The sequence below is a fragment of the Trematomus bernacchii genome, unplaced genomic scaffold, assembly GCF_902827165.1.
Source record: "Trematomus bernacchii unplaced genomic scaffold, fTreBer1.1, whole genome shotgun sequence".
NCBI classification, from domain to species: domain Eukaryota; kingdom Metazoa; phylum Chordata; class Actinopteri; order Perciformes; family Nototheniidae; genus Trematomus; species Trematomus bernacchii.
In genome coordinates, this window is record NW_022987564.1 from 16,330,867 (window position 1) to 16,357,341 (window position 26,475).

Below are 26,475 nucleotides of genomic sequence, written 5' to 3' on the forward strand. Positions count from 1 at the left end.
ATAAATAACATCACCCGGACTGCCTTCTTCCACATACGCAACATCTCCAGACTCCGCCCATCCCTTTCTGAATCAAACACTGAAGTCCTGGTCAATGCATTTGTCACGTCCCGCATCGACTACTGTAACGCCATCCTCTCAGGCATACCCACCAAGCTCATCAATAAACAACAAATCATACAGAACTCTGCAGCCAAGGCCTCAGAACACATCACCCCCATCCTCATCCAACTCCACTGGCTCCCTGTTCAATCCCGTATCAACTTCAAAAACCTACTGCTCACTTACAAAGCCCTACATAACCTGCCCCCCCCTATCTGGCTGACCTTCTTCAGGAGTACACCCCCTCTCGCTCCCTCCGCTCCTCCTCTGCTGGTCTGCTAACCGTCCCCACCCCACGCCTCGTCACCCTGGGTGCTCGGGCTTTTAGCTGCACTGCTCCCAGACTCTGGAACTCCCTCCCCCCGCACATCCGACAGTTTCACCATATTCAAATCCCAATTAAAAACCCACCTGTTCAAATGTGCCTACTCACTGTAGTGACATTATATGTTTCATTTGTATCCACTTGACTGTCTCCTCCATGATTTCCCGTTTGTGTTTTTATTATGTTCTGTTGCCTATTAGTGTTTTCTTTTTTTAAACAAATTGTACGGTGTCCTTGGATGTCATGAAAGGCACCTAAAAATAAAATGTATTATTATTATTATTATTAAGACAAGTTTATTTGATTCAATTAAATTCATGCTCTACCTAAAAAGACGTATATGTGGTAAAGGATGCACTGAAATGAACTCTATCCATGCACACTACTTTTATAATTAACATGACAATTGGGGCATTTACAACTTTAAAGGTAGATTACATTACATTGCAGTTAGCTGACGCTTTTATCCAAAGCGACTTACAATAAGTGCATTCGACCAAGAAGATACAAACTTGAAGAAAACAGAATCACATAAGTACATAGTAGATTTGACATTGACATACTAGGACATACTATGAGGCCCCCTATTATACTGTTTTTCATCAATATATTATAGGTCTCGGAGATACACAAAACATGTCTCTGAAGTGTTTGGCTCGAAATACCAAACAGATCAGGCATTGTAGCATCCCATAATCCCCTCTGTTTCAGCCCTGTTTCAAAAGTGCTGATTCTGTGTCTGTTACTTTAGATGAAAATAAGGAGCCACTCCCCACGCCCCTCTGCAAGATATTTGGTTAAAAATAACACAATGGTGCTTAGGGAGGAGATTCAGGTGATAAGGTGGGGGGTCTTACCTTGGTTGGTGATTGGCTGATGGTTACACAAGCCAGAAAATCGTATGACATCATAAAGTGGCCAAAATCTGATCAGCTCATTTTCAGACAGGTTTTTATATAAATGGATCAGGAGAAGTGAGCGAATCTTTTTTCCTGAAACGTTCAGAAGCTCTTTACACAGAGGGGACACATATGTATAAAAGACAATAATAATGTTGCTTACATGCGAACAAGGCTACACAATTGTTTGAACACCAAAAGGTTGAGTTTTATTTCTGTGTCAGCAGTATGAGTCCAGCTATTTTTAGTAAGTTGTTCATCTCCCTCGGGAGTAAAAATCCTTTCACGTGTTACAGGTGTCATTCATGCTGCTGTAGTGAGGAATATCAGTGCCACTCGATGAGAGTCCCACGAGTCCCGACGCCTGTCACCGTGACAGACAGCCCTGCCACTGATTGATAGAATTCAAAAGCCAGATTCTGAAGGGCCCAAAATGTTTTGCCGAGTTTAAAATGAACCTCGACACTTCATTAAACAGTGCAGGCATGCAACCTGTGGTAACCATCCATCTGCAGTCCAACTTGTTGTCTGTGCAGAGGAGATTTCTCGAAGGCTGTCATCAATTTTGTCATATCGTCAATCTGTTTTTTTTTGCGTTGGCTGGTGTAATTTTGCTTTTTGTTGTGGCTGACCCTCCCTAACCTGCCTTACCTGTCTCTATTTCAGGGAGCTCATTTTCAGTGTCTTTTATATCTATACAGTTAGAGGGAACAGGTGTGAACATCTGGTTTTCTCAGTTATATAGAGTCACTATCTACCACTTAGAAATTAAATGGTGAATTAATAAAAATTATTATATGGATTACTTGAACTCAACTTTGGTCAATTTGGACAGGAGATTATGTTCCCTAATATAAGGTTAGCAGACATTGTTTGGGTATCTCTATAGAACTGACATATCTGAACTAGTACACTGAATGTATGACTCATCTCTACGTGTGCTGCAGTAACGTTGTGTTCTAGCATTTACTTTTAACCTGTTAATGCCAGTTGTTTCAAGAATAGCTGCTGTTCAGACCCACAATAAGGGCCAAAATGCTCTACCACCTGAGGTACCAGGCAATCTTAAGAAAAAAAAGTTCAATACTTTTTTACAGGTTTTTCTGAGAACACAAATAGCGTCACCCCTGTAGAGAAAATATGTTTACCTCAAAACTTTGACATTGATAATGTAGTTTTTGTTTTTAAGACTACATTATTACAAGACTAAACTTGGAACAAATTGTAATATAATTGCCAAAATTGTAAGTAATACTTTTTCGGCTCAAACATATGACATGGATTAAACAATCACAAACAAAGCATTTATGACTGAGGGAATTCAAATAGATTCTAAGAGGTATGAACTTGAGTTGTCACAAAAATGCAAACAGACACATCTACGCATTGTAGCTATTTAAATAATCAAGATAATTGCTAATTGCAGCAAATTAACACAGACTAAAAGAACACTTCAGCAATCACTTTTATTCAATTATGTATTGTTAAGGAATAATTCTTCTAGATATCTAACCTTTTGCTCTGTGACGTTTTATGATCTACTCTGACGTCTGTTATCTCCTTTAAGGAAAGGCATTGGTGCCATATGTGTTGTTGTCACCAGTTTGTGACCGGTCAACTTGTCTGGCACGAATGGTAATTGTTGTGAGAGCACTGAGGCACTTCTTTATCGGTGTTTGTGGACTCTAAGATGTGAAATCTTCGAGGCCATGAGTGTCGGACGCAGGTGGTTCAGTGTTCCCAGCTGTTTAGTCTACTCCTTCAGAGATGTTGATTACTCTCTGTGAACCAGTTAAAAGGTCTAGCATAGAGAGAGGCTCTTCAGAATTGACGTGGCAACTCTACCGTGTAGTCAGAACCTCTGACTCTTTGATTTGTGATGTGAATCCTCCGGCCGAATACTCTGAATAAACCCATCAGTGTTTGACATCAAAGCTCCAACTCTCACCGTGTCTCCTTCCTGAGTCGGTGACTCCATGCATTGCTACACAGAAGTTTCCTCCACAAATTGGCGTTGTCGGCAGGATGCCAACAGATCTTCAGAACTGGTAAGTGTGATTTCAAATCTACATTTGGACATTGCCTTACCAGAATCTGTGATTGACGGTATCCTAAAATTATCTGTGAAGCAGAGCGGCTGTGTTTTGTTTTGGTTAGTGAACATTTGGGGCTATTAACCCCAGGGGATCATCCAGGGATGCTGACCTGGCTGATTTCCTCTGTGTGTGCTGCTCGGGACATATGTGCCGCACAGGCAGTAGCAGAGATGTTTTGCTGCTCGGGGCATATGTGCCGCACAGGCAGTCGCAGAGATGTTTAAAAATACCTTAATGAGGGCATCTGTAAAGTGGAACTTCTGTGTGAAAGCAAAATAGAGATTTGTAGTGAACAAATCGCCGAAATTCTGGGGGTTTCAGCGGCCAATACTAGCAGTTAACATAAGCAGCCAGAGATATTACCCCTATCGCCTCTAAAAAAACACGGCTCCAGCTGCGGCTCCGGGGGTGTGTGTCCTCTGTGTGTGCTGCTCGGGACATGTGTGCCGCACAGGCAGTAGCAGAGATGTTTTGCTGCTCGGGGCATATGTGCCGCACAGGCAGTCGCAGAGGTGTAAAATGCCTCCCCGTATCTGCGTGGCTGGTGAAGTGCACTAAAGAGGGAGAAAGTCACAGCTTTTGTCTATAGCTTTAACTCACACCATCGCCGTCTCTATTAAAAACTAGATGGTTTAAAGGCACTCTCGTGGCTTGTGGCCGTTTACGACGAGCTGGAAAGTGTGAGGTGCGTGCATTACCTGATGCGACACAGCTCCCTACATTGCTGGAGGAGCTGGTGCCGGTCCGGGGTGCATACATAAAATTATAGGCTAATTGATCACGGGTGGGCAGTGGCATGCAAGTGTAGAACAAAACTGTGTTTCATCGTTGGGATGAACACGATAGCCTGTGTATAGGCTGGTCGAGTAGGACTACAGTTAACTGTGCAGTTTTGGATAGAAAGGGTAGCGAAGAAAAAAGTCTATGCACTCCTGATCGGGGGGCATAGCACCACTAGAACAGAGTAGTGGGGTCGCAAGAGGATAAGCTAGTTATTGCTCTTGGACAGCTGCCAGGCACCGATCTAAGACTTGTATACAAGGGTGGGAGCGCGAGTCAAGGTGCACCACTGAGAGATAATTCCCTACCCCCTCTGAAACCTCTTGAATTCGGACTAAATTGAGCTGGATGAGCTGTTGCTGACGCACTGGTGTTTATTACGAGTTCATCATGTTTGTTTGTCTGATTGTTTGTATCGGGGGTCTATATTGGTTTGTCTAACCGCCGTCTTGTGCATGTTTTCTAACAACTAATAATGAATCAGTCCATAGCCAGGGTAAAATAAACTAAGCTTTAGTTAACTCACCAAAAGTAAATGACTTGAGAAAAATAAAAAATATATAAATGTAAAGCAAAATTCTGGTAGTATAGATGTGCTGCAAAATGAAAATAAATAGCAGAAGAGTGTTTTTATGTCCTGCATCTGAGTGTGCAGAGAAACATGTAAACACGAAGCACACTGTTCAGGGTGTAAGAAGAAAATAAGATTATATTACTTTAAGAATACATTTTAAATTGTATTGCTGTTATGTTAAGATATGTTTGTGACCTTTTATAAACCCTATACCCCGTCCTGCACCCTGAGACCCTGAGAGGCATCACTGCTAGTCGTAAACAACCTGCCTGAGGAGATCAGGGTGGCAAAATCTGTCTGCTGTTTTTGGTCAATGTTGTATTATTTGTTTCATTTATTCTTAAATCTATGTATTGTATGGTAATAATGAAAAAAAACGTAATGTATTGAACACATTCCGAAACAAAGCTGATAAGACAGAACTAGACTCAGACATAATATAAATTATTGTTGAAACATTTTGCGCTGTTGCTGCAAAATGGAAACTTTGTTGGTTATCTGTTCCAACTGGCCACTGGAATCAGATAATTAATATAAGTTGAAGTTTTAATTACAGTTTTAAATATAGTTTAACATTCTTTATTAAACTGCTTCAAATGATTTCTCGTATCAACCAATTGGTCTCCATAGACATTACTAAAATTATAATAGTTGTTAAACTACTGACAAGTTTTCTGAAACCGAGCTTATGAACAAAAGGGTAAAGGTCGCTGGTTAAGCCAGGATCAATATATTTGTTGACGTTTTCATTACAGTGTGCATAATAAATGTGTTAAATGAATTGAGCAATTCTTTAAAAAGTATAATGTTGCAATCTCTTTACAATAAGTAATTACAGTTAAAAAAATAGATGTTGTTTTCCAAGGGCCTCTCCTTCACAGCCCTACACTTTAAATCATGAGACTTTCAAATCATAACAGACAGAGATCGGTATCACTTTGTGTTGCAAGCCAAATCCATATAAAGGTTCTACGTGAGCCCAATTTAAATACCATAAAGAAAGTATTGAACCCAGCTCAAGCTAAATGTCAAATGTATTTAATTAATGTACAGGTGTTTTGATTTATTTAAAATGTTCCAGTCTAGCTTCTTTCGAGTTCAGTCTAAGCAACAAATTGTTTCTCATAACATTCTCACTGCTGTCCCAAATGTTTTAACCTTGGGCAGACAAGCTGTACACACACACACACACACACACACACACACACACACACACACACACACACACACACACACACACACACACACACACACACACACACACACACACACACACACACACACACACACACACACACACACACACACACACACACACACACACACACACACACACACCACACACACACACACACACACACACACACACACACACACACACACACACACACACACACACACACACACACACACACACACACACACACACACACACACACACACACACACACACACACACACACACACACACACACAATAAGTATTCACCTTATCCACATTGTAAATTGTTGCCTTCCTTAAAGTTATTAGTAATTTAATTAATTATTAAATTAAATGTGGTACATAAGATAAGATAAATAAAAATAACTTGACTTGATCATTTTGTTCACAACATTAGACCTGTCCTCTAATCTCTACTAGAATAAGATAAGTGTGCATGTTTGGATGTTTTAACACTCCTGTAATGTACCTAATCTTGATATCCTTTTCATTACAGAGCTGGGAAAATGGTGTATTGATTAGATTCTGATGCGTGCACGTCCAATTTTGACTGACTTTAGTTCTAATGTTAATGTTAATTTGACTTCAACCCATAAGTAATTATTTAAATTAACTCTAAATTTCACATGATGATGGATTACTGTTCCACATTTCTTCCACTAATTTGTTTTACAATTAAGCCAAAGGTAAAGAGAGACATTGATGACCTTGTGTCCCTTTTGTTAGTACGTGGTTCCATTTTGTCTATGGCCATGGACGGCTTCACTAAAAGTCACCCAGTTCTGCCCTGCTGCAGTCCGGCTGAGTGCAGTCACAGAGATGCTATGGCTGCTCTACATGACATTAATGGTCTGGTCTGAATGGACACCATTTCCTGCTCCCAGAGAGAATGACACTCCTCAAACTGAACATTACAGCCGTTGATACTGTCTCACATGGGACTGCTCCCCCCACCGAGCCATGAACTGAAAGCATGACATCTGCTATGAACACTTGGAAGCCTCCCTGTCACACCAGCACCAACCCTTGGGTCAGTCAGATGAGACTAACGGCTTCACTTAGGGCATTTGGTTCAGATACATGACTCTCGTTACCACAGAGTGGGTTGTTTTTAAGGCTATTCATACTGCTATGCAGAGGATGCCTGTAAGTGGGCGAGCTGGTAAAAGCCCCTACTATTGTTTCAAATAGGCCTAATGTCAGGGGTCTCTTAATGTCTAGTTCTACATGTATTCACATTATATAGACAATGTTTCCACCTGGTAAAACTAAAGGCTGCACAAAACTCAGGCTACAATACAACCATGCTGTTCTGCTCTAACGATTCAATATATAGATTCTACATCAAAACAATTAGCTTTTATTGTTTCCAATGATAACGTCACTTTAAGTGGAGGAATGCAAACCTGTTTTCAAATGTAAGGTTTTGATTTTGTTTGACATTTCTCAGTAATGACACCCTCAGACACCCAGTATCATTCATGCTATGCCATCAGTAATAACTCAGATGTTAAAGGGATGAAACTTTTCCTCCCAAATCAGATATGCTTTGTTTTTCAACAAATGTATCCATTTCCTGCATAATATATGTTTCTCACAATGCTTTTTTGTAAGCTGCACACAGGTGATCCTGAGTCTTCTCGATTAATAGATTATAAACTATACCATGCTTAAATAGACTCCTAAGTTATTATTTCATATGTACCATATGTAAGAAAAGGGAGGGAAGAGTCAATTATATTGAGTAATTTATTTTATATTGGGTAATTTATTTCTCAAACCTATGTTTTATGGAAGAGACAAAATATTTCTGATCAACTAATATTTTATCAAAAGGTAAATGGTGAATTAATATACATTTAGAATCATTGAGAAGGGGTTATATCCACAGGGACTAGCTCACTTTTAACTTACAATAACATTTCTCTGCTATGGACTGATGAGTATATGATTCTTGCATGTTCAATGACTAACACAAACCTTCAAAATGATAATGTGCATGTGTCAGGAAGGCTCCCAAATAATTCTGAGGGGCCTATCCTATTTTTGTAATTAAATGATAATGTGCTAATCCATTACTTTGAGTTGTCTTCACTCAGAAAAACATCCCTATCAGGTGTTAACCCAATAACTAGGACAGCTCTCAAGGCCAAGGGTCAGAGAGAGAGGGTCACACTCTCCGGGTGCAGAGAGCACCCCCAGCCACGTGCAAGGAAGCACGAGGTCATTCGAGATGGGATGCTTCTCTTCACCTTTCTGATAAGAGGGGGTTCTTCTCTTCATCTTTCTGCTCGGTGGGCTCTAGCAGACAACCCTGCAGGACGAGCGAGGGCTTCAGAGGTTTCTATAATACAAGGTTCCATGTTTCTTGGAGGAGTTTGATGTCTTCCTAACCTCTCCCATCATGGGGGGGACACCTGGATGCATCAGGAATATGCAGTTGCACTCAAGCAGATAGCAGAAGGAATACAGGCAGATGAGCCTCCGTTTCACTGGGGGGTCAGCTACAGTGCTCACTGAATGAGCCACACAAAAGCAGAGCAATTGGGGGGGTTGAAATATGGCGCTCTGATGAAGAAGAGTTTGAGCCAATCAGCACCTCAGTGCTAATCTACAGTATCAGGATGCCTTTACACACCAGACACTCGGTGTCATAAAGGGAGGAGGAGAACGAAGACTGACGGACATGTTCTTCCACCTCTTGTACAAAGATGAACTTTGAATTGAATGACCAGATGTTTAAAGATGTACAATTAATGATTGGTCTTTATATTTCCAATGACCAGACATGTGTTAAATAGTGGTGATAAATATATTTAGTCAGATCAGATTACACTTTCACACTAAACAAAATTAATAAATAAATATTTTCAGATTATAAGGTATTGAATAATAAGGTATTTCTAATATTATAACAGATAATGTTAATATCCTTAATCATCCAGCAATCAGGCTTAACAACACTACTCTTTAATGTATTGTCCATGCACAAGACAGACCTAAAATGGTGTTTCAAGTATACTGGATTAATTTCAGTTTTGGCAAAAAACAAATATTTATAATAATTCATATAACAATTATGTAGCATATTTGATCCTCAAATTAGAGAAGTATAATTTAAAGAAATTGATATTCTATATACAACATTAGATAAACACATAATAACCCTTTCCAAGTACCATAAGTAGATGTTCAGGTAAGTATGGCTAATAAGAATAATTGATAGACTTAATTTGGTACAGATCAGTTGTAGCATTTACAAATGTATGAATTAAAGTTTTAAGAATGTTTAATCTTTCCTTTCCAGGTTTTTACAAAAGTCTTTGAATATTTGCCTAACTTTTCCTTTTCAGATTTTGAACAATGTACTTGACTAAAATGAATGTATTGATTTTACTAAGACTAAGTGCCTTACTCTTGGCTAAAGCGTAATGAAGTAAACGTAAAGTAATCCTAAAATTGAGGACACTGCAATTTTGCAATTACAGATTGATCAAATCACCACTGTGAATTTTATGCCTTAGCTGGATCTCTTATGATCCTAAGTTTTAAATGCTTTTGACTAGTGATTGTCTTAAAGCAAATCTTTAAGCTGCAAGCTGGTTTTGATTTTATAGTTTGATAAATGACATTAACTAATGGTTTAAATGATAAAAGATATTAGTTTAGAACAAATATTTTTGCTATTATGTATCTGTGTTTTATGTGTGTTCATTATTGTATTTATTGACAAAAGATGCTCCAAACACTGATGAGAGATAATTGTTCCTATTATGATTGGCTGTATCAATCATTGTGATTGAATGTTTCAATCTTATTCTACTTTGTGATGTAATTGAATGTAAGGTGAGACCACACTCGAATCTGAAGACGCCTATTGATTTAAGTATTGACCAGAATTATTATTAGACTAATGTTTTAAGTTTATCAACAATGATATAAAGAGAGGAACTGTTAAGGAATAATTCTTCTAGATATCTAACCTTTTGCTCTGTGACGTTGTATGATCTACTCTGACGTCTGTTATCTCCTTTAAGGAAAGGCATTGGTGCCATATGTGTTGTTGTCACCAGTTTGTGACTGGTCAACTTGTCTGGCACGAGGGGTAATTGTTGTGAGAGCACTGAGGCACTTCTTTATCGGTGTTTGTGGACTCTAAGATGTGAAATCTTCGAGGCCATGAGTGTCGGACGCAGGTGGTTCAGTGTTCCCAGCTGTTTAGTCTACTCCTTCAGAGATGTTGATTACTCTCTGTGAACCAGTTAAAAGGTCTAGCATAGAGAGAGGCTCTTCAGAATTGACGTGGCAACTCTACCGTGTGGTCAGAACCTCTGACTCTTTGATTTGTGATGTGAATCCTCCGGCCGAATACTCTGAATAAACCCATCAGTGTTTGACATCAAAGCTCCAACTCTCACCGTGTCTCCTTCCTGAGTCGGTGACTCCATGCATTGCTACACAGAAGTTTCCTCCACATGTATAATTATTGTGAATTGTAAAATCTATCATATTTACAGTTGCAATGGCGATGGCAAGGCATTGCAACAATTATTATGTAAAACAACTTCAGAAATATGAACCCAGATCACCTCTGATGCTATAATCGAAAAAACTATTTCTGATTCAGTTGCATCTTTAAACATGTACATTTAAGTCCCACATAATGCCCTGCTTTTGCTTTTACACTTATCATGCAAGGTTTTTGTTTTCCGAACGCCTCTTCAATTACGGTTAATTGCGAGGTCTAAGAGCCAGAACATCTTTGCCGTTCTCTCTTAGCTGTTCATATGAAGCAGTGAGGGATCAAGTGCCTTGCTCCAGGGCTTTTTTTAACTCTATCTGTTGAGTCCAGGGTTCCTAATTCAATTGTAAAACCCAAAGTAAAAAGTGCCCTGCAACTGCATATACACGGCGTCTCGCCTGAATATATTTTTTTTGCAAGAGTTACAGTATACAGTACGACCGTAATAGTAAACAAGAACAAATCTCCAGAGCCAGTCTAGCAGCAGGTAACCAGACTGCTCCTGTAACCCTTTGCTGCTGAAAAAACCTGACTCCTCCAGTCAATCGCCAGAGGGGATTGTGTGGAAAAACCCAGAAGCTGTCAATCAAGTATTCAATTAAAAGATGGACTCCTCTGCTCATTTTCCTGCACATATTTAAATTCCCTTTTACCCAGAGGGACTTTAAATATGTATATGTTGGGGAAAATGAGCAAAGGACAAAGTCCTATCAAATGGGAGGCGGGGAGCTGGTTCAGCCTGGCCTTCAGCCTCTGAAGGACACAGAGCTATGGGCCACATACTTGAAATAAAACAGCTTCTGAAACAGCTTCTTTTGTGACCAGCTTTTAAAATCGATTTGCCATTGTGCATTTGTGGTAAAGAAAACAGCACATGTTATTATCAAACACTAAAGTTTGGTCAATGCCCCATGGCATCTTCAGCATCTAACGCAACAGGCTTTCAACTAGTTCCACTGTTTACACATGTAGAACATTGTTAGACACACAGAGCTACTGATGTTATGTTAATAGTATGATAATCTGTGTTGGTCGGTCAGAAATGGTGGTGAATGGATCTACTGTAAGAACAGACTTTCTTCAATGTTCGTGTGCTTTGTGAAACTTAAGGACAATGTTAGTCATTTTTCACATCAGTCATTTGTCAATACATTTAATCTCAAACACAATATATAGTTTTGTTGTGTTGTGTGTTGCCAAATGTAAACTTCCTGTACAAAAATAAAACGGATCCTATAGAGGTGCCAAGAGCGTGACAGTATGAGGCATTGGGTCCAAGTTGGCTTGGAAATTCTGTAGAATTTTTTGGATCATGCTTAATCTTCTGCATTAACGCAAAAGAACAGCAACACAAAAATCTGTTTCCATTTGTAGCCACCATGTGGAGCTCAACCTGTAAAACATCACTATAGAAATAAAACAGCTGTTTCTAGGCCAGAATGACTCAGCTCTCTGAATGTGAAGCCTCCACTGAAGCTGTCGGCCACTATTTGCTTTTCCGTGCTGTTCAGCTGTTTACTCTCTCACTCAGCTGTATGTCAGGAGCCGAAGCGAATGACAACGAAATGCAAAGTCACCCTCTGTCCTCCCCTCTCTATCCCTCTCACCTGATTCTGTCTGGCACTCTGTGGGTCTGGTTGCCGTCAGTCTGGCAGTTGCCAGCATACTGCGCCCGGCTGTTGCTCCCCTGGTCCCGCCGCAGAGCCATCGCCCCGTGGGTAAGCACAGAGACGCCTTTGGCAATGCGCCTGCAGGATTAGAGAGAACAATGTAAGTCAAAAACGCTGGGACATTTTCAAAGGTCTTTTTCTGACAGTGCTAAGGTCCAGGGAAATACAGCAGACAGAGACAGTCTGGGTGGAAGACAGTCATCACTGCTTGAATGAGGGCAGTTACAATGGAAATTCAACCAGGCTCAAACTTAATAGCACTGAGCATATGGGGGGAAATGAATGGACCCCTCTCCTTTAGATTTTAATGCTGATGGGAAAAAGAAGAACACTCTTCTTGGCAGTTCGGAGTGTGACTTTTAATAAAATGAAAGGTTTTACATGTCCACTGATATAGACACTGTAGAATTAGACAATTTCTGCAAATTATGTTCTGGGGTAAGGGGTGTGCACTTGATCACACAGAAAGTAATGAATCATGATTAAAGAGCGCAATCCAAATTGTATTATCACCTTAAAACTTGACTCATCAGCATTAGATCGGTTTCTCTCTTTTTAGCTTTTGTATAAATCATAAGAGACTGAGTAAGATGAGTGTGCTGTCAGGATTGCTGGGTGTTACTGGGACACTGTGCCATTAGGGAAATACATGTGTTGCTGTCATGCTAGTAGTGAAGGTATATGAACACAATTGATAACAGGAGAACATGCATTCCTTTGAAAAACTCTAAATTGATGTAATTAACATATTTTTAATTATCAGGCTAGCCATCTACTTAAAAAAAGGAACCTTTGGTAGGTCACTACAAAAGCGACTTGGCTTTCAAAGCATATTGGAAAAACAGCCAAGTGCATTAGCAACAGCTAACTAGCTAGCTAGCGACCACCACATCTATCAGTATTAACACAACAATAATGCGGTTTAAGGCTTAAGTTTAACATTTTGCTGAAAAGTTGAAAGCATGATAGAGAAACACGCAGCGAGAGTCCAGATACACTGTACTGTAGAAAAAACAATGATTTTGCTCGCAGCCTGTTTCTGGTGACACATCTTGGTGTGATTGGCACCTTAGGTGGTAGTCAGTGAATATTTTAAAGTTGTGAAAGGTATCTTGTAAACCTGTATAATATATTTAATTACTAGTCAGCTGGTTCCTGATACATCATTTGTTTTTTGCTCACCGCTTGTGGCGCCATATACAGCTGCAGTCTGATTGGTTTGGCGTTTAAAAAGATGTTTAACGAGGTTAAAGTGAAAATAATTTGAACTTTCAGGACAGCATCTGAGACAATTTTGAGCGGTGCATGACGCAGAGGATACTTTTGCCAAGTCGACGCCATTGTCCTCTCCATAGGAATACAATGGCAGCGTCAGCGCAAAGTCATTTTACTGCACATCGTGAATGCAGCTTCAGTTTGATGACAATAACCCTCTGGGGACAACAAACAATATAAGTAAGGTTCCAATCTGGCAGATATCTGGTCCATTTTTTGTACTTACATGCGCTGCTCATTGTTAACAGTCTAATTAGCAACTTGAGACAGAGAATGGAGAAGAGTTGAGAGACAATGCCTGTTGTTTCACAAGCCAGTTTGAATCAAACTTGCAAAATAATTGTCAGAAGATAGCAGATGTGTTTCCAGATTGCATTTTGGCAAATGCCATCCGCCAAAACTGTCTCAAAGATGAGTGGTCAATACTACTCCAACTACAAATGGAAGACAGAACGATTCCGATACCAAAATATTGTCCGACAGAATCTGTTCATAGAGATTCATAAATGAGTAACTGATAGTGAAACATACATTTAGCATTTTGGGCCAATTAACTAATGTAAGCAGGAGTTCAGTACAACCCTGAACATCAAGTTCTTCAAAATGTATTTATGTTTCAAGTTTGCTTCAAATAAATATTAGCACACTCTCTTGCTGTCTGTCTCAGCACAATTTAATAATAGATCAGACTTTGATCTGCAAAAAGCTTTCACACAGAAAGAGACTATTTCAAAGGCACTGCTTTTTAATATGGCTGTTAAATCAGCTCTTATTTGTAAACCGCTGCAGAAAAAACAACACCAGGCACTTCTTACATCTTATTCAACTAAATAGACATTTATAATGTAAAATAACAGTTGCTGCTTAAGTCCCTATAAGGGTCAAATGATAGCAAGGTCCAATGATCGCACATTCTAATGATCCCAAATGTATAAAGCATTTCAATGCTTCCAAAATGTACTGCATTTCCACTTCAAACAGTCTGGTGGGGCAGGACATGAAGTGGGGAAGGACAGTTGAAGAGAGTTCAAAAGTGCGCTGTGCATAAATATGAGGTAACACCAATTCTGTCCTCTTCCCAGGTGTCCTCAGAAAAGTAAGCAGGGGGTTCTCAGTTGTACTATATTGCTATACTGTCACTTGGAAAATGGTGCTGGTATGGTACATTCTCTGGTCCAGAAATAACTTCTTGTGTTACAATGTGTTGAGTCAGTTATCAAAGTTAAATCTGATTTCACATGTGACCTGAAAGAGCTGTGGGCGGTGCAGTGTGGTAAGACTTTGCTCCCATCGTATTGAGCATATCGTTTGTTTAATGCGTTCACAAAAACTACTGTTCCACATCATAGGCATCATTTATTTAGTGTCTAAAAAGGCTCTCTGGAGGATCTATCGGCAGTCATAAACACTGCAGCACAGATCAGACTTACTGTAATACACCATGGAGGGGAGGCAGGGATTCATGTGTATTTCAAATATGTATTATTTGTAGGAATCCGGAGGACACAGCTGGTGTATCGTTTGCACCCCCCTGTAATCTATTGTGCATTGTAATGTTGTGTTTAGGCGATGCTCATCAACCTGATAAGTCATAAAATATTTAGTAAACCAAGTCTTTTTTTATAAGGTATTGTGCTCAGGAGCCTGAGTTAAATGTTATTTTACTTTTCAGAAAAGCAACGGTGACGTCACTTTAGAAATCGGATGAAAAGCTTGTTTTTTGGCTGGGTCTGTCAAATGGATACTTTCATACTATAGCTAAGACCAAAAAGTGTGTTGGTTGGAGCAGATTGGCTGGGTGGAGCATGAATGTTGCTAATGAGTGTGTGAATTGTATCATCCTTCTATCGTACTGTAACAGAGCGGTGACAAGCTCATTCAGACAAAGTGTAGGATTAAGCACCTTCATGTCGGTTGTAATAGCAAAAAAACTCAAAAATAGAGTTGTCATATTTGTTTTTATTACTGGCATGGTGCTCATAATGGAGATCAGGCATAAACCCCAACTTCAGAAAAGTTGACATTTTTCTCCATCAATATAATACATATGGTAAATTATTTGCCTTAACATTGGTACTGTAAAGGTAGGGTTTGACATTATGCAGGATTTTGGATTTATTTATAGAAGTTTCCGATCCCAGGCATGTACAGTATAAGACTTTGTGGTCTTCGAGAACGTTGTATTATGTGCTTTATACTTGTACAAGGCACATTAGGGTTTAGTCCGAATAAATGTAAACCTGTTCATTAAAAGAAAGGTTGCATTTCCAGGGTGACAGTTCTCCTCAGAAAGACCCATCTGCTTCGGTTACATCAGCTAAGTTTCTATTCCAATTCTTAGGAGAGAACATCAGTGTTCCACAATGCACCGTGACGTTCTGCCTGATAGTGAAGGTGTGCTTCTCTCTCGGGCATGACAATTTCACAATCTTAGAAATCAGATGCATTCATAATCCATTGCTATGCTGGAAGGAATCCTGCTTGGCAATGGATTCAAGATGGTCAGTACACAGAGAGTGATGTGGCAATACCCACACGGGATGATGCAAAAAGAGTCAGATCCTAGAGCGAAGTGGGCATATTATGTCTCCAAATGTAGCACAACTAGTCAAGTTTAGGAATTGAAGCCGTACACACTTATTTCACAGTTTGTAATCCTTAACCTGGTTTGGATTTCTGATGCAATAAAGTTACAAAAGTACTTGTTCAAAATGTACAAAATGTTTATCCTTGCCTTGTATTGCTGAACTGTCTTAACAAAGTGTAGAACTCCTTTCAAACCTGCCTTCCCTATGCTTCCCATCATGACTGAGGTGGATTTAATAGTTCAAATCAATAAAGGATTCCACCTTTCACCTGGACTCACTTGGTCAGTCTATTTAGATTAGATCAGATGAAAATGTAATGATGCCCGCGGTTAAATCAGGTCATCTCTGCAGTGGGGAATACATCATGTACAGAGCAGGTGGTCGTTGAGTATTACTGTGTATCCCTGTGTGCTGCTTCAGGAAAATCATAGAGGTGCACAAATTGAGTTTATTCTCACACTCATCCTGATGCATGTTTAAAGTAATATGGTTCGGTTTTCAGAAGCTTTAAAGGGCCCATGTCATGCTTTTCCGGTTATTACCCGTCCCCTTGTGTGTTATGAAGGTTTTTCTGCATGTAAACCAGGGGTGGGGAACCTTTTTCCTCTCAAGGGCCATTTCAATGTTTCAACATCCTCCGAGGGCCGTACAAATTATTGACCTCTGCTTAAAAATACTAAAATCACAGCCCATTCATTTCGCCTTTCTTTCATGCTGTGCAAAGAAAAAGCAACCTCTGAATCCAGATATCTTACCATGACTCGCATATGCATGCACGTGCACGGTTGTGGCATGACCCCCAAAACAGAAAGATATGGACACAAGATGTGTGCAAATGTATTTAGTTTCTTATTCATGTGGACATGATTTAAGTGGGGGGGGGGGAGACCTAACCTCCTCTAGGGGGGTCCGTGGGGCATGCTCCCCCGGGAAGATTTTTTTTTAAATGTTGAAGTTAAAAGCATCAATCTGGTGCACTTTGAGAGCAACATTAGGAGATCTATGGATACATCTCTCAACACCCATATGAAACAGAACTGTAAGCAGATTTTCTTTATGGATATTTTACAAATCACTCCCCTTTCAAACTGTATTCTTGTTTATTAATAACTTTTATTTACTGTCATATAGTATTTTATACCTGTTTACTTTATTCTCTTCTTTTTTTATAACTATAATGATCATATAAAGATGTCCCTTTACCTCACTGGTTGTAGAAAAAGCTTCTTATATTCGTTAGCATAGTTAGCTAACCAGATGCTAATAACAACAAAGTTATTGACTGTATGATCAGTATGTCAGATGAACAGATCGCCACTGGGCTTTCAACTAAAGACACAGCCACGCAAAAACTGCGGCATGTGTACGGCTCCTTATGGGTACTGCAATTTGTGAAGTCCCGGCCCGGAGCGACGCTCTGGTGCTCTCCTGCAGAACTGTACCCCTGTCAGACGGGACATATACCACGTGATGACACGTTAGGCTCGTGTTGTGTTGAAGGACCCTGACCTAACCCAGGAAAAACAGGCACTCGCTTGTTTAATTTTTTTGCGGCCTAGATTTCTTAACATTTTTTCTTTTTTGTGTGTGTTTATAAATTACCTCGAGGGCCGTACCAAATGGTCTCAAGGGCCGTATACGGCCCGGGGGCCGGAGGTTCCCCACCCCTGATGTAAACGGTCTGCAAAGTCACAAACCCTCAAAGTACACCCTGTACACCCCAGATTTTCTTTTTCAATTTTTTTCTTCCGGGAACCAAGTGACGTAACGACGACCCCTCTGTGGATTGGTCAAAATGGACCAATCCGTGGAGCCGTTACGTTACGTCCGCGGAGCCATTACGTTAAGTCCAAATTGACCAATCCGCGGACTTCCTCACACACGCACACTCAATCTTTTCTCAGCTGCAGCTCCGCCGATTTCTCCACCCTGAGACACACACAAACTCCCAGCCAGGCTGCGGGTGTGTGTGTGTGTTCGGGATGGTTTAGCTGTGTCTCGCTGTCTCGCAGACGGCCACTGGGGGGGCAGGAGCTCCAACAAGCCGTTTAGGACAGAGAGTGAATACACATACTATACAGAGATGCTGTATGAGAAACCAATGAGATTTTGGAAAATTGCACAATATAAATCTATTTTAGTATACCTCAACAATGGAATTATGATCAGTAGAAATGGCCATGACATGGGACCTTTAAGGCTCTCGATTGCATAACTCACTTATTACAAATAAATCCTCAATTCAGCTGCGAGAGAAGAAACTACAACGTCTGAACTGCATTGATCTTCAGCAATAGTACAGCACAACAAATTGTCCAATTCACGAAACATGCAAATCATGTGAAACCCGACTGCTGTAAGAAACATAGAAAAACATGCGCCATAGCAAGGGGCAGGATAAAAGTTTTGCATCATAGGAGTACTTTACTTTGGATGTGATGTTATCAAATTTGAATGGAGAAAAATCAAGTGTTCACTAACTTGGTTTAAGGTTTCAAAGGGATACATTGACTTAATGCCTTTTAAAATAAAAATGGAAACAGCCATTCATGTTTAGAGAATAGGTGGCGTTGTTAAGAAGTGAAAAGGACATTGGGAGGTTATTTTTAAAGGAACAACTACTGTACCACACACTTTCAGGGATGAAAAGTTGAATTTTTTGTCAATAGAACGCACCCTTGGTATGTTCTGTGCATGCTGGGATTTTGTTGCAGAGACCACAGAGTCTTTAAAGAAAGTGGATGTTTGCCAAGCTTCAGCTAACTAAATATTGAGCGTGTGGTTCATTCATGATCATGGGAACAGATAAATGTCATCAAAATTATGATTCCAAGGTTGACTTACTTAGATATTCCTGAAGGTCATGGAATACCACCGGAAGCTTGAGTTTACAGTTTGCACCAGGCATACAGATGTTGTAAGGCTCGCTTTAATGAAAATCCCTGTTTTATCCTTTTGACAGATGTTCATTAGTCTAACACAGTTGGGTAATCAAGAGGCACTATAATGCTTTTTGGGGTTGTCTCTTTCCTGTAGTGTGTTGTATAGGTTTCTGTGCACATTAATGGTTTGCAAAGGCTAAAATCCCAAAGTTCTCTCCAGAGGGAGTTTCTCTCACCCCCTCCCTGCCTGAAACACCTCCATTGGACTTCTTTGTTTTTACTTCATAACAAAAAGACCTCACTATGTAACAATCGCACTAGCGCTCCAACACATTGTACAGTACGTGATAGACTTAGGGGTGGGACATCTATAAGCGGTTGATCAATCACAACAGAGCCAGCCAGCTAACCAATCAGAGCAGACTGGGCTCTGGTTTCAGACAGAGGGTGAAAAGAGGTGCTGCAGCACAGGCAGTATGAGAAAAATAAAGAGCTTTTTTTAAACATAAAACATGTTAACATGTCACAGTAGAAGAACAACATGCACATATATGTGACCCGCTCTATCGAAATCAGTCGGAAGTCGCAACGGCTCATTTCAAAATAAACGTGGATTTGCGTAAAAAAATAGTTTTTCGGGGTTCGGGTGTTTTGTTTGATTTTAAACAAACAAAGTCTTGGCTTTCAGAATAAGAAACTTTTATTTCCAAAATCACACGATAAATACATGTTTGAAGCTTGTAAGTGGAAGATGACAGCTCTCACTCGCCACTCTGCTGTTCCGTAGCGCGGCTCCCCCTCCCTCCGGCTGAAATTATTAATGTAAGGCGTATAGTAATCATAGATAACAACATGGCTTTCAGAATATTAAACTTGTTTCGGCAAATTCAGATGATAAATACAACTTTGAAGCTTGTAACGGCATAATTACAAGCGGAGACCGGAGTAACTTGACGTCACAGCAGGCATAACAACAGCCGGTGTTTCTCGTGAGTGTTTTCCCCGGGAAACACTCACAATACACACAAATGCAAAAATACACAAACACACACACACACGTATACACACACACACACTCACGAGCTTCCCCCAGACCAGAAATCCAAACCAAAATATGTTTCCTCCGTACTATTTTGATCATTTGCTCCGCTAATAATCAATCAGATCGATGGATTCCAGAGAAGAGGAAACTTTGAAGGCCTTTTTCTCAAAATGATGACTCGGTGACAGTCATTATATAATGTGACATATTTTGCTTAATATTTGGAGTACAAAAACAATCCAGATATCATTAGAAAGCTAGGAATCTCCTCTTTCCAACCGTGTATTCAACTCAAAATGTGTCTTCGGGTCAATGCGACTGATTTCGATGGAGCAGGTCACATATGAAAATAAGCATAATTGGTCCTTTGTAATCTAGCTCCAAAAGTCCATCAATGTAAAGTGAAAAAGTTAACAAATATCATATCCTAAATCATGTCCTCTGGACCCGTAGCTTACAGCCAGTGAACCTGTGAGGACCTTCTGCTTTGCTCTTACCTTCTGGGTTCGTCCCTCCAGCCCTGCGGCCGGATGGCGAATAAGGCCTTGGGCAGCCCCTCCAGGCCCAAACCAGACAGGGCCGGTCCCACAGCAAACCACATGTGACTGGGCCCCGCCTGACCCGCCGCCAAGGCTGCCCGGAAGATCAGCTCAGCCTCCTCCAGGGAGCAGTACAGCAGACGGACCTGAAGGAGGAAAAGACAAAGGGAAAGAGTTAACACATTGAACGTGGGAGGGAGAGAGTGGGAAGTAATTAGTAGAATGGAAGCAATGAAGATATTTATGTTTATTTAGGATCCCCATTAGCTTTTGCTCTTGACAAAAGTGATAACACAAGATTGCAGACGTTTCTCAACCGCAAGCCATGATCGAATTATATGCATAACTCCAATATGAGTGCGCTTCGAACAGAGGAGAGCTAGTCTGGCAGCCTTGTTTTGAGCTATTTGTAATTTCTGTATATGTGTTTTTGCTGCTGATGACCATATGACCGGACAGTACTCAAGATGTGACAAAACCAGAGACTGGATGACTTGTTTCAAAGTGGTTGGTGTTGCATACTTTGTACATGTTCTCGTCACAGCTATGCTCCTTCCCATTTTAGTTGCGATACTGTCAATTTGCTTTGTCCACTTTAAACCAGAATCAAGAACAATGCCAAGCAACTTATTCTCGTTTACCTGTTCCACTGGCTAACCAGCCAGTGTCGGGCTTAATTGAGGATTGCTGCTTAACATATGTCTGGATCCGAACACCATTGCTTTTGTTTTTGCAATGTTGAGTACCAGTTTGTTATTGTTGACCCAGTCTGTTATGGCTTTAATCTCTATTTTAAGTAGATTGTTTAACTCACTGCATGTTGATGCTGTACTGTACATTGTAGAATCATCAGCATACATTATTACACTGGACTTATTTAATACGTAAGGAAGGTCATTTGTGAATATAGAATACAACAAAGGCCCAAGCGAACTTCCCTGTGGGACCCCACACTGCAACACCTTACTTTCAGAAAAGCTCCCATTGAAAAAGACTCGCTGCCTTCTACTAGTCAGGTAGCTCTCCATCCAACACATAGCAACAGAACCAAAGCCATAGCATTTGAGTTTGTTCAGCAGCAGACTGTGATCGATTACATCGAAAGCTGCGGTACAGTGTTTTTTTTTTTTTTTTACAAGTCTTTTTATTTCATTATAGTGTCCAGTAATCGATGCCATTTAATTTATATTGTAATATCACAGTACACTCACGCGGTCATGCAGCTGCGGTATAGTCTAACATCACGGCTCCTACAAGCCTCCTATCATCCATGCTCTATAATAACCAGTCGTCGGTCATTTGTGCAAGTGCTGTACTTGTAGAGTGACCATCTCTATAGGCATGTTGGTAGTTCGTTGTCAGATTGTTACTTGAAAAGTAGTATTGAATTTACACTGGGAGGAGACTTATAGGTCGACTATTGGAACCAGCAAAGGTTTTTCTTTTATCCTTGGGTAATGGGATAACCTTGGCTTCCTTCTAGATCTCGAGGCACACACCTTGCTCTAAACCTTTATTAAAAATGTGACTCAATGGCTTGGATATGTATTTGGCCGTCATTTTGAGCAGTTTACCATCCAAGTTGTCAATCCCAGGAGACTTATCATCGGACAGATGTAAAAGCATATTTTCAACATATTCTTCTGTAACATTGTGGAATTCAAACATGCACTGCTTTTCCCTCATGATACGATCTTTAATGATGTGATGTGACACTGTGTCCTCGACTGCACCCATGGCATTCCTCAGCTTGTCTACTTTATTTGTAAAAGAATCATTACAATGATTTGCAATATCTGCTGGCTTGGTAATGAATTTACCCTCGGTTTCTATAAAGGAAGGATGCGTGTTTGAGTTCCTCCCCATTATGTTATTCAATATTTTCCATAATTTCTTTCCATCATTCTTAGAATCACTGATTTTCTGCATGTAGTATTCCCTCTTTCTACATTTATTCAATTTGGTTACCGCATTTCTTAGTTTACAGTAATGTTGTTTGTCACATAGAGAACCTGTTCTGTCTGCAGTTTTTTTAGCATCATCTCGTTGGACCATTAAACTTCTCATCTCGTCATTTAACCAAGGTGCACACTTTGACCGGGCAGACCATTTTCTAATTGGAACATGCTGATCGGCAATCCCCATGAAAGACTTCATAAATACTCCCAGTGCTTTTTCTGGGTTTTCCTCATGGCAAACATCAAACCATTGCACATTCTTTACCTGCTCTACAAATTGTTCCTGATTAAACCCCTTATAAGACCTTCTAAAATGTATCTTGGAGCCAGCCTTAGGTATTTTGGTCTTGCATACTATAGCAACTATGATCACTAAAGCCAACTGTGAGTGACGAGAGAGGGGAAAGGAGGAAGGAGGGAAGGAATAGGACTGAAGTGGCAGGAGAGAGTAGTGATAACAGCAGGGAAAAATAGAGATTATAATAAGGAGTGGGTTTAAGTGATTGAGAGTGAAGGATGAATGAATTAAAAGGCAGAAAGAAAAGGGGAGATAAGAAAACATTATGAAAGTAATAATAAATGAAAGGTATTGGAGAAAGATGTTATTATAAAAATAGGATGTTATAAAATGAAGGAAAAGGAAGAAGGGAATAACGGACAAAAACATGGAGGTAGAAGAAGAGGGGAAAGACAGGGAAAGACAAGACTAGCATTACAAAGGGGAGTATTGAAGGAAGAAAAAATAAGGTGGGAAATGGCAAAACGTAAGAATAACAAAGAGAAGAAAGAAGAGCGTGAAAGAAAGGGTAAGGAGAGGACAGAAAGGAAGTGCAGAAAAGTATGGATAAACTGTGAAGAACAAGAAAAAACAAGAGGCAAAAAGTGAATTTCCATCCCCTGTTTCATGTCCTGTTTGTGCTGCTTGGTCCCACAATGCCCTTTCTTCGGTCCTTTACAATTATGGATTATATTCATTTATACGTCAGTACACTTGGTGCAGTTATACATTAATGCCTCTCCTGTTTATGTTTTTAACAAAGTGAACTGCACTTGAAAATGGTTCCTTTTGGACTGCCTGCTTTTCCCTCTCATACATTATTAAAGAGGGGAAATGTGGGGAGCGAGATTAAAAAGACAAAGCGAGAAACTTGAAAATTAGAAGAGGGTGAGAAGGGTGTGTGTGTGTGTGTGTGTGATTCATTCTGAGGGTGCTTCAGTTGATTACTCAGAGGAAGCACTAGAGGAAAATGTGCGCCACAGATTTGTAAGAAAAATGGGAGAGGGTATAAAACTGAAATTAGGCAAAATCGAAATGCTTTACTAACGCACTGTGGTGACAGCAGGCATGTGGTGTGTGGATCCTGTCACATGCTTCACATTCACCGCTGTTACTCGCGTCAGAGTACGGTGAGATGACGCCGATCCCTCCCTCCCTCTCAGCCGACAGCAAATGGAATGAAGGTCAGCATGAGGGCCAAGCTAACGCTCCATTCCTGTCAATCACATCCACTCAGCAGTGAGGTTATAAGACCTCTTTACGTATGGCGCTGGCACTTCTTGAATTTCAATGTTGTCATCTATATGTATGAAATAAAGCGAATCCATTCTGTCAAAGTGTTCTCTTTCACTGCGTTCTGCCATCCCTCAGAATGAGGCGTAATTTCTTATAATTCTGTGCCATCAATCACTTTTTTAGTGCGGGCATCCATTTTTCAAATGTTGGACATCTCATTTTGGAAGAAAACACTTCATTTAGAGCCCTGTGGTTCTTCATATTTTATCGCGAGTGAACTTAATCGCATCAGCATCCGGGGTGAAATGAAAGGAGCCTCTTTCCAAAATGTTGAATGTTGGCACAAAATAATATGTTAACAGAGAAATTCGGCAGCATTTCCTTTCCTTTATGTTTTATATAGGATTACCATGTAAATGGTCTGCAAAGGCTAACATCCCAAAGTTCCCTCCAGAGGGAGTTTCTCTCCAACAAACTCCCCCACGCCTGAAACGCCTTGTTTTAAATCCTTAGTTTAATTCCTAAAACCAATCACAACATAGCTGGCCAGATGACCAATCAGAGCAGACTGGGCTCTGGTTTCAGACAGAGGGTGAAAAGAGGTGCTGCAGCACAGGCAGTATGAGAAAAATAAAGAGCTTTTTGGAACATTAAAGCATGGAAACATATCACAGTGGAGGCACAAAATACTCATTTGTACCTGAAAATTAGCCATAATATGGCAATTTTAATGTCTCAGAAAATAGATATGTTAATAACCCAAAGGAACAAAAGAAAGTAATTTCCCTCAGTCACTTAGTCGTGTTTTTTACAGTTTACAGCCCACTTCTATATTTAACAAGTATTATTGCAGTAAGGACTGAAAAATTCACCAATATAACTCAAATGTATTGTTGAAACTACCTATAAGAGACAACAACACTTTAGTTACACTTTAATTTTAAGTCTGAATAAACAAGAGGAAGAAAAAGCATTTCACATCGTGTTCCTTTTGCTCACTCACTGCTTACAGTATTTGTCATGCATTGGTTCTCCTTTAATGATTAAGACATGCAGAGGGAAAACAAACACGCCTGCTACCTCGCTTACCAGTCACAACACAGAGTTGTGAATCATCAGCTGATGCCTGCGGTATGCGGTATGCTAATATGCAAAAGCAAGCTTTGAAGTAAAATAAATGGCCCACGCAGCACTACAGCCTCCCCAATGCCTTCAAGATTAATGCTAAAAGACACATAAGATTCATAATTTTTGCATTAGCTGCAACAGAAACCTGTCAGGTTGGCGAGGCATATTAATGTTTCGCGAGCAGCAGAGGAATTCTACCGGGGCACCGGAGGCTAATTTTAATCTCAGGTGTAAATGAAACACAGATTGTTCGTGTGCAGATATTGCCCGTGTGACATGTTAATGTACGATGAGAGAGGGGGGAGAAGAGAAACATACTGAAGGAGATAGAGAGAGCAGAAAAGTCTCAGCGGGGAACAGTTCTCAATGTCTGAATTATATTCACATCACAGCACAGACAAGGCTGCAGCAAATGTAATCAATGATCAAGAGTGTGTACTGTACGTGAGTGTGTGAGGAGGGGATTTTAGCAGACACTCAGTACAGGGTTTGCACAATTCAGTAAACTGCACTATGTTGCTACCAGACACATTTGGTTTATAATCAAAGAGCTTTCATGGGAGGATTATGCTACATTAGCATGCAACCTGCCGGATTTTTGCATGTCTGTTTTCTTATACTTTAAGTCCATTTCTTTTGCCATCTTGTGTCATGCCAAAAAAAGACAAGAAAAGAAAGAAAAAATAATGGAAAGAAAAAAGAGCCATCTGTGTCGCCAACAGTAAAGATGGTGTCACAGCTGCATCATCTGTCACTTTAACTGCTCTGTATCTTCATTTCTATTGGATTAAAGCCTAATGACGCTAAACAATTTGACAAAAATTACCTCAAGGTCCATTTGGTAGCTTTTCCAGAGCTTTAAATCAGATTAAGTTTGGCAGGGTTTTACACTAGTTTTGAGTTGTACAGAGATTGATTTTCACTGTCCTAATAATACAATTGAAATACAGTCTGGACATGGTGTCCATTAAAATGAACAAATTGAGTTCCCCGAGAGAAACACAAACTATTTTATTTAGACTGTGGGCCTTTCTCATTTCTCTAATTTCCCCTCCTCGACTCCTCGGTCCTCCGGTAGTGACCCGAAAATGGATTTCAGCATGCCATGTTGAAGGACATCTAATTTCTCTAAATGCACATCGAGGACCGAGGATCGAGCATCGAGGAGGCTCTCTGGAGGAGCTATAACCGAGGATACACTGATGGGTCTTCCGCGGCTCCTTCGTGGATGCATTTCCGACAACAGAGATGTTTTCAAAGAGTCGTGACGCACGGCCGGACTTATCTCAGCCAATGACAGCTCTGCATGCATCTCCTGGATATTATTTTATTAACTGCTTTCATCGCGACGCGATGTTTAT

General features: G+C 40.2%; 1 protein-coding gene across 1 annotated transcript in view; it reads right to left on the minus strand.

Moving 5' to 3' along the window:
- grin2da (glutamate receptor, ionotropic, N-methyl D-aspartate 2D, a) overlaps window positions 1-26,475 on the minus strand; it is a 227,131-nt gene that overhangs the window by 146,964 nt on the left and 53,692 nt on the right. Inside the window, exons 4-5 of the mRNA XM_034124525.1 lie at window positions 20,474-20,661; window positions 12,127-12,267 (exon numbers count right to left, since the gene is read on the minus strand). Coding sequence (XP_033980416.1) covers window positions 12,127-12,267; window positions 20,474-20,661 — 329 coding nt within the window. The remainder of the gene's footprint in view (window positions 1-12,126; window positions 12,268-20,473; window positions 20,662-26,475) is intronic.